Source organism: Thermobia domestica, chromosome 4 (genome assembly GCF_964235325.1).
Source record: "Thermobia domestica chromosome 4, izTheDome1.hap1.1, whole genome shotgun sequence".
Classification (NCBI taxonomy): Eukaryota; Metazoa; Arthropoda; class Insecta; order Zygentoma; family Lepismatidae; genus Thermobia; species Thermobia domestica.
The window spans coordinates 144,850,156-144,867,442 of record NC_137457.1 but is presented as its reverse complement, the minus strand read 5'-3'; the positions used below and the strand labels follow the sequence as shown (position 1 = coordinate 144,867,442).

General features: G+C 34.9%; 1 protein-coding gene across 1 annotated transcript in view; it reads right to left on the bottom strand.

The window, feature by feature from the left end:
• LOC145682902 (uncharacterized) overlaps nucleotides 1-17,287 on the bottom strand; it is a 1,185,542-nt gene that overhangs the window by 987,970 nt on the left and 180,285 nt on the right. The window contains exon 7 of the mRNA XM_081754263.1: nucleotides 5,257-5,274. Coding sequence (XP_081610389.1) covers nucleotides 5,257-5,274 — 18 coding nt within the window. The remainder of the gene's footprint in view (nucleotides 1-5,256; nucleotides 5,275-17,287) is intronic.

The window sequence follows — 17,287 nt, the reverse complement described above, 5'->3', positions numbered from 1 at the left end:
TTTCGTGGAGCAGGAGCTCTGGATTGCCAAGGCCTTCATTCTGTGTATATTACTGCTGCTCTGAATTGTCATATGCTCCTCCTCAAATGTGAGACGTAAAATGTAAAATAGAACAGTATCACATAGAATACAATATATACGAGGGTTGGGGCAAAAGTCATGGCAACTATTTTTTTCTTGAAGATACCAGTCCGGTTGGAAAATGTGAGATATACAGACGAAAGGGCAAGGTGTTAACTACATGTGTGGAAATGAATAGCACTGAAATAACGTAACACACTAATTTATTACGGTAGTATACAGGGCAATATGGCCTTCACGGTGCAAATGATTGACAACACAGTACGCATACAGTTAACATGACAAATCTGGACCTAAATACCCTCAAAGTAGTTCCCTGCTACTTGCACCACACGCTGCCAACGATGTGGGAGGCGCTGAATACCATCTTCCTCGGCATTTGCCGCGCCATGTGTGAATCGGGTCAATTGTTCGCTCACAGCATTAGCAATGTCCTCTCGTGTTGTAAATCGCCTACCACGTAGTGGTTCCTTAATCTTTCGAATGAGATCAAAGTCACAGGACGAAATGTCAGGAGAGTACGGTGGGTGCTCCAATTCTTCCCATCTCCAACATCGCAGTAGCTCCCGTACACACTCTCCTTTATGTGGTTTTGCATTATCGTGCAGGATTATTGCACTGTCCACAAGATACGGACGTTTCTCCAGAACGCCACGTCGTACCTGTCGCACCAGGAAGTCCCTGTACTACTGTGCGGTCACTGTTCTGCCATGTGGAACAAAGTGCAAACAATGACACCCCTGACGTCATACGCGACGACCACCATCAATTTGACAGGGGAAGGATTCTGACGAAACTTCTGCCTTCTTGGTGATCCAACATGTCGCCACTCCGCGGACTGACGTTTCAGTTCTGGTTCGTATGCCCTGGCCTAAAATTCATCGATGGGGATTATTCGTGACAAGAATTGATCGCCGTCCAGTTGCCAGCATCCAAGGTGGTCGGAGCATATTGCATAGCGCATCTACCTTTGAACTTCAGTCAGTGCATGCGGTACCCACGGTGCTTTTCTCGATGCCACTTGCCTTCGACAACTCCAGTAGCGTCCATCGTCTGTCTTCATCCAGGAGCTGATCGATGACGGCACGTGTCACGTCGGTCCGCACACTGACAGGTCGTCCCGAATGTTGCTCATCACTGGTTGACACGCATCCTTGTTGAACCTTTCCTACCACCGTGCTACTGTCCGGTATGGTAGGGCGTTATTCCAAAGGGCTTCCACTAATTCACTGTGACATTTCATCGCATTTCTCCCTCGGAGAACGGCTATTTTGATGTAAGCGCGCTGCTCAACACGGGTTACTTCCATCTCGCACGACACTCACCAACTGACTGATTTCACAGCCCTCGCTGTGCTAGTAACAACTATCACAGAGCTATCTGTTGTTCTGCATACACACTATGCCTGCAGAACTTCCACACGACACATGTAAGTTTGTGATCCGCTCACATATCTGGAAGAAAAAAATACTTGCCATGACTTTTGCCCCAACCCTCGTATATATATATATATATATATATATATATATATATATATATATATATACATATATGTAAGTATGTATGTTATTATAAATAAAAAATACAGTAGAGAATAATTATAAAACATAATGTTGAAGGACAAGGTTATTTTTTAAACAGTCATATTTGACTGTAAAATATATTTTTTTAAACAATTTTCCATTTAATCAACACTACAAACAAGTGAGGAGTGCCATCTGGAAGCCACTATTCATCAATTCGAAGCAGAAAAGTATGAATTTGACACCATTATTTCTCGTATTCTATTACTTTATTACATGTAACTCTCTTCCCTACCTGGAATGGTTTCAGTGTCTTAGCCCCACAGTAGACTGTTGATATGGTAATTTATACGTATAGTTAATTCGTTTGAAGTTGCTCTAAGAGTCAATGTTGCACTGTAGATTTTTCTGAGTCAAACTTTCTAAATATATATCCATACATTACAGTAAGAACTCAATTTTGTATTAACGCCTGACTGTCGTCGTTGTAGAAACATTCATGATGATATGCCGTAGAGAAATTAGTTATATTAAGGTTATAAGATTTAATATCAAGTTTTAAACATCTTAAGGTAAAGAAACGCATGTAATAACAAGTATCATATTTGAAAATAATTTGGAATTAAACTACATGTGACTACATTACTTCAAAATTGAACTTGTGGAATGCACAGTATGAGCGTAGCTCAAAGAAAATAATCAATAATAATGGTCTTGATTCGCAGCTCGGACCATACACGTAGGAGTAACTTACATTAACCATTCACCTAACAGGCAATGACGCACAGAGTTTGGCAGTACTTTGTCAGATGGGTCTATCAAATGTCACCTAGTTAACACAATAATTACCAATTTTATTACCCTAAAAAGTGTTCTGAACAAGGAGACGTTCATTATGCACATTGTATCTAAGTTACAAGAGGTGTCTATCCTATCAAAACGGCGCATGCACCAAGTCAACTTTTGGAATATCCCATTAAGTTAGCTTTCAACGTAGCTAAAGGAAGCGTATATGAATGAGTACAGAGTTCTCCGTAGCACAATGAATAAAGTCAATTTTTTGTAACTACAAGGTTCGTGGTTCGAAACCTGTCTTGGAAGCTGCAAAACTTTTAAATTCTTAATTCCTCAGATCCCAAGATCTTTCTCTCCATTCGTAACCATGTGATGCTCTCAAAAGTGTTCTCCACCTTAATTCGACAACTGCCTTATTTGAACCTCGCAGTTCGATACCTTCCCTTCTTCTGTTTCAAAACATCACAATTTACGTCATAATAGGAATGTTATCCGATTATTTTTCTCCAATTCTAAATCTGTGTGTATAAATCATTCCTCTCTGTATCCATATTTTAATCTCTCTCTCTCTCTCTGTGTGTGTGTTTCTTTCTCTCTAAATGTCGCTCAGGAACTCATATGGCTGAGATCAAACCTTCGACTCTTGAAACCAAATGTAAGCTCTCAAGCAATGTATTATCGTAACTCTATAGGTTTGTTGCTAATAGCAGTATCATTTTAGGTTTTTTCGGGGGGGGGGGGAGCGGCAGAGTCTCCGACGACAAAACTTTTCTATCAGTAGATGTTCTCATTTCTGTCAGTAAATATTCTTGAGGTCTATGCGTGCATTACAGACTTTAGGAAGCACAAAACTTACTACCGTTATTGGCAATTTCCATAGACTTAGTGGGAAGCATCTTACTAGGTTGCAGTATTTATAGAAGGGAAAGAATGAAACTAAAGGTATTAATGAAGGTATGGGAAGGTTGTGTGACTTTTTTTTAAAAATTGAAGCTCTTAAAACATATTTCAGAACAAACGAATGAAGAAGACTGTTTTAAAGATATAACATTGTAAACTTGATTCGTGTTTTTTTTTCGTCTGAATCGAAAGAGTGTACTACGTCACACACACTGCTTTAGACAAGGAGAGGTGGAGGAGAGGAGGAGTTGGAGTTGGATCGTACTAGAAGCAACTAATCGATTGAGACATGTGTTTCTTGATGCATAAGAAAACGGCGCCAGTGTTTGTTATTATTTTTTGTAACACTTTCTATGCCGCCAACTGTATATTATAGCACTATTGAAGTACTCTGCAGATATATATAAATGAAAGTCAACGCTTTATTTTCACAGAACATAAAATTACAATTGAAGAAAAAACACTAGCCATACATTTTACTTGTTAGATTTTGCATTCACTTAAATAAAAAAGTATACGTTATCTGTATAAATAAATGAAAGCTAACGTTTCACTTTAGCAGAATTGAAGACGTATCTCAAAATATATGCAAAAATCGTCTTTAATGGATTCCGAAAAGGTGGCTGATTGACGTGTCTCCGGAAGAACGCCACTTTGGGAACACGAAGAAATACATCAATTTTGAAGAAAAAAAATTGATCGTGGTGTCATCCTGAATGTCAATATATCCAAAAAGAAGAAAAAGTGTCTATTCTCCAGCCATTCCAGTGGTTGGGATAAGAATACGTGTTATGCTTAGCATTTTTCCCACTTATGATTATCTCATTACATTTGCCAGGTAAGTGTTTATGAAACATAAACTGTATTAAACATAAATTAAAGAAAAAATGTCTATTCTCCAGCCGTTCCACTGGTTGTGATAAGGATGGGCTCAATATTGTTCGCCTTATTTATATATATATATATATATATATTATGCTTTGTATCAGATGCTTAATAAAGGAGGACATAACTGTTGTATATTGCTTCCAATTGCGTAAAACATTGCATCGAAGTGTAATGAAGAAGAATGGAAAATAACTTTCTAAGTTCACCATACCTGTATAATCGTTGTCTATAGACAATTTGAACTATTGCCCAAATATTATGTTCATATATATTCTTTTGGAAAATAAAGATTTTTAAAATCAAAATTCCGGATAAGAAGAAGAAGTTGGACGAAATTATCTCTTCTGTTCTTTGTCAAATCTTGAAATTTGGTGTAAATATCATGGTAGAAATATAAGCTGGTGATTCGTTAACATCTTATAAGATACAATCATCATAGCAAAAGACATATCAACACGTTTTCTTCAGAAATTTATAGTTTTATGGAAATTGAGTTAAACATTTATAAAACTTTAAATGAATAAATGGTTCAGTTTTGTTCCGCAGTTCACCAAGTCTCTCGTATGTACTACAAAAATGTAATATTAAAAAATAATATAATAAAATAAAATAAATACAAATTAGAAAAAAACAATTGTTTAACAATATTTAAGGAATACGACAGAATTACAGGGAAACACAATTCACGTCATATCTCTTTATTAGTATGTGCTGTTTAGCAGTTCTAGGAATATTATTTAACATTATTATTAATAGTTTTGATATGATTTATAAATTTGAAGATTTTGTCAAAATTTTCGACCTACAAGTGGAAAAATTCTATATTCTTTTTTCATTCAAATTTTCTAGTTTGTAAGTGTTAAAATGAGAAAATCGTTGTTCACTTAGGGCTAGTATTGATTTTTTTCCAAATTTTATATCCAAATGTAAAAAAATATTTCTAATAACATTTTAGTTATAGGGTTTCACAGGAAGGCATTCTCACCTCATTCCCCTCCCCCGAATATATTATGGTGGAAACAACCACGATTTACGAAAGATAGAATAATTGTACTAAGTACATACTCACCTTCTTCTGATATTTGATCTGAAATTAATCATAAATATATAAATGGTGAACAGTATTGATAAGACATATTTATATTTGAATACAGCAATAGCAATATCTGCATCTCATACAGGGTAACAGGAACTGTAGCGTAACAGGAGTTATTTATATATGTTTCTATTGTTGGTGCAAGGAATTGTGGTGATTTGGACGGTTCTTGAAAGTCAATGTTTTGCTGAGGCATTCCAAGATCACAACAAACCGCATTTGGACATCATTGTAAAGATCAGATAGCAGCAGAGAGAAATTTCAATTTGCGTTCTGTTCACGATTTTTATGGAAAGATTATCGCAAATAGTAGAAAGTTTTCTGGAAAATGTTGCGCACCAGAAGTGTTATTTAATGTTGCGCACCAGAAGAGGATTTTTTAAAATCCCGTTTCCAAATCAAAACAAACAAAGTTGTGATGAGTATTAATATTTTACGTTCGAGACGAGACAAGGCTAACTCAAATTATCGTCTCGTTTTGGAGATGAGAATCGAGACAAGGCGAAAAGTATCGTAAACAATTCTTGTCTTACCTCGATTCTCGAAATAGTGTATGCCCATTCTTTAAGTAACAATTCCTCTGTACACTTAATCTTATACACTACTTTGGTACTTTTCTTTTATGATCTGTGTAGGTAATTATGTAGCAAAGCTTTTAATATTACATCTGCATATATTACAGGTTATCTTCTTATATGTCTTACTGTTCAGTATATTCAGTTACTTTTAATACATTTATTTTACTTAAAACATGCAACAGAATTGTTTCTGAATGAAATTTTAGTGGAACGCTTTCGTTTAAAATTTTTGTAGTTGCTGACATGTGTCTTGGAGGTACGGACCCACGATCCGAAATCCCGACTTTAGGTTAAGTTTTGTCAAATTGTAGGGCAACTTTAAAACGTTTAATAGCATTATTATTATTATTATTATTATTATTATTATTATTATTATTATTATTATTATTATTATTATTATTATTATTATTAATATTATTATTATTATTATTATTATCATCATTATTATTAATGAAGTGTTGTGAATTTAACAGTTCACCCTGTTCTACTCAGCTCCCACCTAGTGGGCATTGTGCTGGAAAAATACTGTGTGTGTAGGATTTCTAAAGGTTCAGCTTCTTCCCATTTTATTAATACCAATGTTTCTTTCATTCTCATCACTTAGCTTAGCTGACATAAGCATTACTTGAAAATAAATTCTCTTAGGGCTCTTCTGAGTTCAGTTACCCCACTTTCAACATGCAATTTGCATGGAAAGTCTTTGCAGCTAGCTGTAGTGACCTATGCAGAGAGTATGTCCTGATAGTGTGGACACTTCTCTCCAAATATTTTGTAATTTTGCCTTGCGCTAGGGGCGACTTTATAGATTTTAATACAAGATTTCCTCATACGGAATTTGTCTTCGATATTATTATTATTATTATTATTATTATTATTATTATTATTATTATTATTATTATTATTATTATTATTATTATTATTATTATTATTATTACTGAAGATTTGGACCTTCTATATTGGTCCTATTCCAATTCAAACAAGCATAATGAAATTGATAGGAAAAATGAAAAGAAAGTCCCTGTTTAAGAGACTTGCAAGAATTATTGTCCGAAAGGAAAGCAGGGGGAAAAGGAAGGTGTCAGTTCCTGGACTATATGAAAATCGACACTTCCGGTGCTTCGGACAGAAACTAAGTAGGATTTGTCTTCATCACGATACATAGCAACTCCCTCTCCTTGAGTAAAAGGCTTTGGAATATGTATCCGTAAAATTGATATTTTAAGACAATGTGATATTTTAACACATATGTAGGAAAGAATAGATAAAAGTTTGAAATTTTGGTTGAACGGATATATGGAGCGCGTTGGAACTGGAGAACGAAATATCATTATTATTTCTAGTAAGACTGGAAGAACTTATAAAAATTTCACAGTGATAAAAGAACTTTTTTAGATTTATTTAATACTCAGGCTAGACAGTAAGGTTAACCCTCTTTTCATGAATTGTTTGTTTAACACGCTAACTTTGCAGCAAGTACGAATCAAGACTACTGACATGTGATATCATTTTGTTACTGTTTCCCTTGTGAAGAAAGTCTTTTCTCCTCTGACTGGTAAGACCCAGACAAATTGAATCTTTTTCTGTTATTATACAGCAAAGATATCAGCATTGTAAATGAAAAAAATCATTAATTATCTATCGGGAATCGAACTCAGTACCCCTAAATTAGGAAATGAATGCTCAAGCTACTCGTCTAAGACTGTCTGTTAAGAAAGAGTCAAGTAACAGTCGTGTAGTAGGAAATTCCATACGTTTACGATTTCCGTATTTTATTAACTTTGAGACTCTGATTTCGGTCATGATAAAATATTCTAGTGCAAAAAATTCAAATTTCAATTTAAGGGAAAAAGACATTAAAACCCCGAAGAACACGAAGGAGAAAGTAGTCTTAAGAGTAATTCGAACCCTTGACTGGACCGTGGTGCCTGGGACCACATTATTCTAATTTACCGAAAGACTCAATAATTTGTCTCTATTATTCCTGGTATCACAGGGACAGTAATTCGTTTTACAGTAATTTCTAGTAACCTTGAACGACAGGGACTAGAACACAAATAAAGAAGACAGTTAAGATTTCAAAGCCTCTCCGACCGGGGATCGAATCCGAGACCCTGCCCATTGAACTATCATGGGATGGGTACGTGGTTCTTTAACAAAGCAAGTGAGCTTGAGGTGGTCAACATCGCGCTCGTGGGTTTTCTAGGGACACATCTACTTTCTCATTCCTCAAATTCGTCCATCATAATTCACTTGTTTTAATCATGGTCTTCCTTAACGTAACAGGAATAGGCGTGGATATTAAACGCAAAGATTTCATTTCATTTCATTTCCAAACTTTTAACCCGAACCATCCGAATAGAAAAACAGTTGTATTTTCTATTACTCAGTATATATTTTAGAGAAATAAACAAGGGGAATAGCAATTTAATTCAAAAATGAGAAAGCACATTCAAAATACCTTAACCTAAAACGAAACCATAATATATCGTTTGGGACTTATCGGAAAAATATCTATGGATATTCTAAAAGTGGCAATATAGCGAGTGTTCGCAAACAAAACAGAACCAAATTACGGTTCGGTGGGCTGAAATAAACGGACACATTCTGTTTCAACCTTATACCGAACTCAACCAGTTAAGCGGGTGTTGCAATATATACACTAGTTTGCAGTTGAGGTGCCTACAATTTAAAGCCGCCAAACGTATTTTTCCCAAAATTGTATAAAAAATGAAATCTCTAAGTTTTACGTCCAACTGTCATGCCGGTTATGCTAAAGGAGACCGTAATGATGAGAGATGAATGAAATGGTGGAAGGAAGAAAGTGAGAGGAAACGGGAGAACTTCGGGAAAACCCACGAGCACGGTGTTTGTCCACAACAAAGTCCACACGGCGCGAGCAGCAATCGAACCAGGGACTACAAGCACCGGAGGTGAATGCTCTACCACTGAGCCACCGCACCCCCTTCTCAAAATTTTGTCATATATAGCTTGTTATATGCTTTACCTATAGGAATTCCATACAAACAATTTTTTTTTAGTTTAATATTTCACGCTAAAAATCTGTTTGAAATATGGGACTTAGTTCGTGTGTATATGGAGCTCACTGCAAGTTTTGCGAGATTACTAGAAACTAAGCGAAATGGATGTGTTACAATAGTGCCCTATTTTCGCCCATATATATGGGGTTTCGAAACAACACATACAACTTTTGGGGGGTGACTTCTGACACAAAGATGATAATACAGTAATATAGAAAAACCTGGGTACACAAATGATTTCTTTCCGAGTTATAGAATGACGGAAACATGATAAAATGAAGTTTAAAGGTCCACAGCTACAAAACGTTGGACCTATCGTACTTTGACCGAGACTTCACTAAGGAACTACCACGTGTCCTATTAAAAATCCATGGCTCAGGATCCTATGGCTTTCACAAACAATTTTTATAGAATAAGTTTGGCTACGGGATTATAATTTAAAGTACAAAGCAACTAAAACTGGTTACGGAAGTACCGTAGGATTGAGGAACTTGGATGTTTGGATAGGGCACATACCAGTTCCTGAGTGAAGTCTTTAACCGACTTGTTCCCATGCTTTCAGAACTATGAGCCCCTTAAAGTTCATTGTTTCATGCTCTCGGCAGCCTATGACTCCGAAAGAAAGCATTTGTGCACTCAGGTTGGTGTAGACTTCTTATCTTATCTTGGTGTCAAGAATCACACCTCGAACGTTGTCGATGTTGTTTTGAAATATCCTATATACATTTATCCTGTTCCATAATTCGTGCAATTTTCTCACCACTTGAAGATGATAAAGTTTTCACATTATCAATGTGAAAAATTTCATTCGTATTGAAAAATATCTGAATTTTTTCAAACTTTAACTGTAAATGAGATAATGTTATTTTTTTACCACCTCTTTCGGCGCGTAAATACAAAACTTCATTATCCTTATGATAAATTCAATGATAAATTTTTAAACAATTTCTTCCAATGATTACTGGTATGGAATTTGGGTATATGAGTATATATGCTGCAAATTCAACAAGTCATCCGCAATGTTAGTATAGTAATGTGGGACATTATTTTTGGTTAGCCTCCTCCTTTGGAGGGCAAAGGGCGTAAAAAGGTTGTGGGTCGAGTGTTATCAAAATCTAAAATTTTATTCTGGAAATGCCAGTGAGCATCAGATTAATGATAAATTTCACAGAATTAATATTGGTGTCACTGACGGATGTGGGGCTAGAGCTCCTATCCAAAATTCAGATAAAGTTTCGGGATAGATATCCTTAGCAGGGTCACACGTGAAAAAAGTTGTCTTGGTCAATTAATGTGAAATTTGGTGTTATTGCAGTGAAAAAGATGTAGTAAAATGTGGTAAGAATTTAACAGAATGTGTCCCTTTATTTCAGATTTTTTTTTTCAGTTTTGTTTGAGAACAGACACTATATCGTCACTTTTCACAATATCCATACATTTATTGCAACCGTTCCGAAAGATGTTAGGTTGAGGAAGACCATGACTAAAGCAAGTGAACTGTCATGGACGATATTGTGGACTGAGAAAGTAGGAGGAAAGTGGAGTGTCCCGAGAAATCCCACGATCACAATATTGTCCATCTCAACCTTGCTTACCTTAGGAACAATCCATGTAACCCTCCCATCAGCTAATTCACTAGACAGGTCTCAGTTTTGATTCATGTTAAGATAGCCTTTAAATGTTCTCGATGTATCTGTTTTAGTGTCCCTGTCGTTCAATGTTAGTCAAAATAAGTGTAAACCGAGTATAACCGAATGTAATAGAGACAATTTATTCGGAAGGGTTCAAATTTCTCTTTAGGTAATTTAATTCTTCATATCCTTGAGTGTTTGCAAGTCTATTTTTTAATTTAGATTTGTATTCTCTATGCTAGTGTATTCGATTTTCTCATAACCGAAATCAGAATGTTTTATTGTTAATAAAATACTAAAATCGTAACAAACTGTCCAATTTGCTACATACACGAGTGTGTTTTGATTCTTAATTAACAGAGCAGCCTTAGAGTAATGGCTTGAGCATTCACTTCTTAATTTAGGGGGTCCTGGTTCGGTTCCCACTGAAGTAATTAATGAATCTTTTATCATGTACAATATTAGTATTTCTGATATATAATGATTTGTAAAATATTCAACTTCACTCGGTCTTACAAGTTAGAGTTGAAACGATTATCTTCACGTGGAAAATACTAACTACATGTTGTCACATGTCTGAGATGTGGATTCATACTGTCTAAGAACGTAACATGATTAGCAAAGAATTCATAAATAGGAAGGTGTCGTTTTTATTGCCTAGTATGAGAGACAAATGTGTCTGAGACGTTATTATTTCGTTGTGAAGTTGTTTCTAAGTTCTTTACCTTTGCTAGTGCTAATAATATTTCCATTCCCCATTTCCAACACGTTCCATATATCCGTACAACAAAAAATTTTAAATAAGTTAGGATCTATTCTTTTTTAGATTTGTAGGTATATTTTCTTAAATATCAATATAACGCATACATAATCCAAAATCTTTTACCCAAAGGAAGGGCGTTACTATGTATGGTGATGAAGACAAATTCTACGTAGTTTGTGTTAAGGCATCCGAAGTTTCGATTTTCACATTGTCTAGCAACTGACACATTTTTCCCCTGCTTTCCTTCCGGACATTAATCCTTCCAAACGATCTCTTAAACAGGGAATTTCTTTACATTTTTATTATTAATTTCACTATGTTTATTTGCATTACAGTCGGAAGTAATATCGAAATCTTAAATCCTCTGTAATAATAACTATAATAGTATAGGATACAAATTCTGTACAAGGTCAAATTGTCTTATAGTCGGGATTGGAGAGAAGTTTCCGCAACATCAGAACATACTCTCTCCATACGTTTCTACAACTAGCTACATGTTAAACGAAACGTTTCCATTCACATTTCATGTAGAAAGTGAAGCTACTGAACTCACAAGAGCTCTGAGAAAATTTCTTTTAAGTAATGTTTATGCCAGCTAAGCTAAAGAATACCTCGATTATAAGAATGAAAGAAATATTGAAATTAGGAATGTGTGAAGAAACGGAACGCGGAGAAGTGCTTCACACACGCTGTTTCTCCAGCACAATGGCCACTAGGCGGGAGCTGGGTGGAAGAGGTTGAACAATTAGATTAACAGCACCTCAGCAAAAAAAAAAATAAATAAAAATAATAATAGTAATAATAATAATAACAACTATTTTCAGTGCCGTGAACAGCTCATTGGCAAAAATACAACACTATGTTAAGACTATTATACAATCATTTAAAACAGACCAGAAAATTTGTGATATAGAATGAATATTAATAGGTTAAGACCCTTGTCAAAAGTTTAATATATTCACATTACAAGATTAAAGCTGATTATAAAATAAGATTAAAATAGATGCAGTCAATATCATAAAATACTATTAACAGAAGTATGGAAATTAAAGTTTCATTTAACTATCGTTAAAATAATGAGTCCACTTTGCTTAAAATTTCGTATCTTCTATGTAAAAGATCCTGGTTACCTATTGTCATATTTCCACATAAAATGTTGGTTCTTTGAATAAAATGTTATAAATAAAGATATTCTTAAGATATATAATAATAATAAAGTGAAGACCCTTGTCATGAAGTTAAAACAGATTATCTTTGGAAAAAAATATAATTAAATAAAATAATTGCTCTGTTGTTTCTCCCAACATATGTTCATTTTAAACTGTTATAAGACATTGTCACTCTTCTCAATATTTCACGTTTTGAATTTAGCGCTACCAATGTTGACTGACTTCTTACACTATAACACGGCACTCTTATTCCTATATTTTCCAAGCAGTAATCGCTACTATATTTATTATCCAATACCATTTGAATAAAGTATTTATCCATAAAATTTCTTCTTTCTGCTAGAAATTAAGTCCCCAAAAAGTTAACCAATATTCATACTCGTGTGAATAGTAGTCCTTTTTCATTTTATAACGTAGTATTCGTCTAAAACATTTCTGTACTGCTTCAAGGTTGTTAATAAGTATATTAGACAAGCTGTTCCAAACGACTGAACCAAATTCTTATATAAGTACACATATGAACTACCATTTAAAAAATCAGGCCGTTGATTAAAGATAAAACCTATTGTTTTTCTCGTTGATTGCATAATAATAATAATAATAATAATAATAATAATAATAATAATAATAATAATAATAATGGTAATGGTATTAAAAGTTTTAAAATGTCTAAAAATTTGACAAAACTTAACCTAAAGTCTGTATTTTGGGGCAGGGGTCCGTATCTTCATGACACCTCTGCAACTACACAAATTTTCAAGGAAAGCGTTCAAGTAAAGATTCGTGTAGAAAGTATTCTACTGTACTTTTTAAGACAAATAACTGTAATAATAAGAACTGAATATCATTGAACAATAAACTACCCTTTAGAATATGCAGATGTAATTTTGAAAGATTTGCTTCTAAGTAATTACACAGTTCATAATTCAATGAGCTATGAAATACAAAGTAACAAAACAGCGTATAAGTTTCTGTCTATAGAGCAATTGTTATTTAAAGAATGGACATACAAAATCAAAATAAGGTGTGATATATCTAGGATATCTTCCTCTTCGTCTTGATTGTCATCTCTAAAGCGAGACGATAATATGAGATAGTCTTATCCTGTCTCCAATGTAAAATGTTAATTCATATCCCGATTTCGTCTGTATTGTATTACAAAGGAGATGAGAAATTTCTTTTCTCGTGGGCAACATTAATAAAAACTGAAATATGTTTGACAAATATCCCGTTTCTGCTTGTAATGATATGAACTGTGCTATAATAAGTCCCTAACTTGTAATCCTTTACGAGATAATTATATTAATCCTCAAGATTTGATAGCTGAAGTACCGAAAAATCCGAGTGTTGAAATATCTGAATATAATAAAGCATGTTTGATCGCCGACCAATCGCATCAAAGATTTTAATTTTAAAAAAATACTTGCCCTACCAAGTATTTTCAACGATTCGATCCAAGTACATCCAGATTACTGATCGAGTACAATGACCACTTTTCTTTTGTTTGTTTGGGTGTTCTGAAATTACACAGTTCAGGTTACAATACTAGATAAGAATCATGGATTTTAAAGTAATACATAAATATCAATCTGTAATCTAAACATGAGAATTACATAGAAATACTAAGTCTCAAAACATTGTAGTTTTAAGTGTAATTACAAGCCGAGAAAAAAAATGAATACGAAACACATTGTGTAATCAAGCAAGAAAAAAGTTCTCTACTAATCAAATATGACGTGTAAAAATATCGAGAAATATTTGTTTTCCTCAACCCGACCGGGATAGTTTTGACCGGGACGTTGCAAGTCATCAAAGTATTCAATTTCTTTGCAGTGAGGTCAGGTGTGAATCAGGTAGTAGAAAGTTGTACCAAAGAGCCATGTGACGATTATGTTCCGAGTAGGCGGGAGCCTTTGATATTCAGCAAATAGAAAAATGCTTCTCGTTAAATACTGTTTGGGTTTGCAGCAGATGAGTGATAGCCAAGCTAGAAGTTGGTTCCAAATTCATCCGTCATTTAAAAATTCGCAAAGGCGGTGGTGGAAGATATATCTGTGTCCACAAATAAGACATGAGTCAGTAGTACTCCGATGAATATCGTATAAGCGTTTATTGGTGGGAATCAGATTATGAATTACTTGATACCATAGACTTTTCACTTCAATTGTGAGGAGAGGATGATTCATATTCTGCCAAACACTGCCAGTTGTGGTGTTAATGGTGCATGATGATAGAAGCAATTTCTGAATTGTAATGCTGTTGGATTATATTGTATAAATTGCGTATATTGCTGTCGCGTTCTTAGGACAAGTGGCAAATATGCCCTGGTTAAGATGAGGTCACAAAGATTGTATGGACAATGATTTTCATGGCTTAAGTTAGAAAGGTTATTTCCATGAAGGCTGGCTCTCCAGTACGTTAACCTCAGTGCAGTGTGAATGTGCATTTAAAGACTGTTCACGTATGCTTTTCTTAAAGTAGTGCTTTTTCTTTCTGTGCAATATTAAGATGATAAAATTTAGTACTAAGAAATTCAACATCATTTGCATATGCTTGGATATTAAGCTTGTGAAAATCATGCAAAAGTGGATCTTGATCCCTCGTAATTTTTTGTAGTAGGGGGTCAAGGCCGACACTGAAAAAAATACATCGAAAGTGCGCAGCCTTATCAGATACCACGTTTAACGTCTATAGCATGTTACTAACGACCATTTAAATGAATTCTAGAGGACTCATTTTTGTATAACGTAAAATGAGGCTGATGAAGGATGGAGAAAACGCATATGCTTTAAATACCGCAAATGTTATATTGTAGAGTCATACTGTCAAATTCCTTCCGAAAGTCAAGTGACACTACACAGGCTCTGAGACGTTTAAACTGATAATATGAAATAATAACCCGCAGTTTGGATAGTGATGCTTGCATATTATACGTAGGATTGAGCGCAGCGTAATAGGGTCAGAAGAGTTGACTACAGATGGATTTTAAGCGGCTAGCAATCATTTTGGTAAATATTTTAAAATAGGTATTCAGAATCGTAATAGGAAATCATCCCGATTTTTTACGAAGTAGGATCAAGATCCCATCATTGTGTGGAATATTAAGGGCATATAATAATTCATTCATTATTTCAAGTACTGTCTGACGCACAATATCCCAATATGGCTTATAGAGTAAGTAAGGTAGTCCATCAGGCTAGAGCTGTAGATATTATTTGCTTTCATGAAAACATTAGTCAAGTCATCGACGGAAAAGGTGTGCATAACGGAATCCTAGGCGTCTGGAGGGGCATGCGGTAAAAGAAAATCTACAAAGTCTTTTATGTCGATCAACGTATCCTGAGGTGTGTCATGCATTTGCTGATAATAACGAACAAATTCATTTAGAATATCATCAAAATTGTACAGAGTTTTTTCCCACCGTCATCAAAACAAACTATATATTTGGATATATTATGGAAAATGTTACGCATATAATGATAGAATATGGTCTTTTCATTTTCCGGTTGTTAACCAATATGTGCGATGCTGCACAACTTAAAACAAGGTTGATGTGATGCACAAAGTCTCCGGCGTGATCAGTTGTGACCATATGTCATGCAGAATTTTGTAATAATGTTCCTGCGTATGGAGAAGAACGGTCTTTGTTTCTCGAGCATGCCATAGGAAAATTGAGCAAATTTAATGTTTAGCGTAAGCTTCCCACCACTGATTAAGTCTTTGGTAATAGCGTTGTTGTTTACACCAATACTGCCACTTATGAAGGAACAAGTTTTTAATATCAAGGCGGTTTTAAAGTCGAGATGGCAATTTCCAATATGAGCGATCAAAGATCGACTCAAAGCTTGTGAGAACTCGCAGATAATGTAGATTGTACATGATCAGAAAAAGAGGGGATGCCCATGGCCGCTTGAGTAATATTATGCAGGTATATTTCTGATATATAGATCCTATCTAAACGTGATTTTACTCGTGCGGAGCGACACGTCATTTGGCGTTCTGAATGACATAATAACCAAACATCGTGTAGGTGTAGTTTTGAGATAAGAGTTTGCATAGCCTTACATGGTATATATTGTACTGAAGTCTAATGGTGATTCCACTCCATTTCAGTCTCCTGCCATAATAAGTTTGTCCGGTAATGCTGGTAACAACGGCACTATATCTTCATTATAAAACTGTTCATTATAAAACTGTTCTCTGCGTAATCGGTTTTGAGTCTCAGATGGTGAATAAATTTTAATAATCGTGAACCCTCGGAGCGGCAGCGGATTGCCCAAGGGAAGGTAAGCAGCTTATATCGTCCACTTGTATAGCTTTCTTCTATAAAATAGCAGTTCCTCGTTGGTATTCACTTTTATTAACAATAGCATTATATGGCGGTAAAAAGAAAAATAAGGAGAAGATAACTTCTTGAAACAGATGAAAATCGGCATTAATTTGTGCTACCAATTGTTGCAGTAAGCACTGATTAGGTAAGTTGGATATGCATTAGGTAGATGCATATTGCTGTTGGAAATAGTAATACTGTTACTCCAGAAAAAAAGATAAAGATAGATGAATCTCTAAGGGAAAGAAAGTATAATACCAATCAACATATCGATGCACAATAATTATGATGATGCTCTGGAGCCGACTTTTTGCTCGGACTATGTTGTCGAGTAGGTAGGTTCAACAAACAGCTGATTGGCATGATTTTTTACTGTTTCCACTGATGATACTGTTTCTACTTGGACAATATGTGTTATGGAGGAAGTATCTAAATAGTAACTAAAAGTTTCGGTGACAGTTTCACAGGCAAACAACGTGTTGGATCTGTAACTCG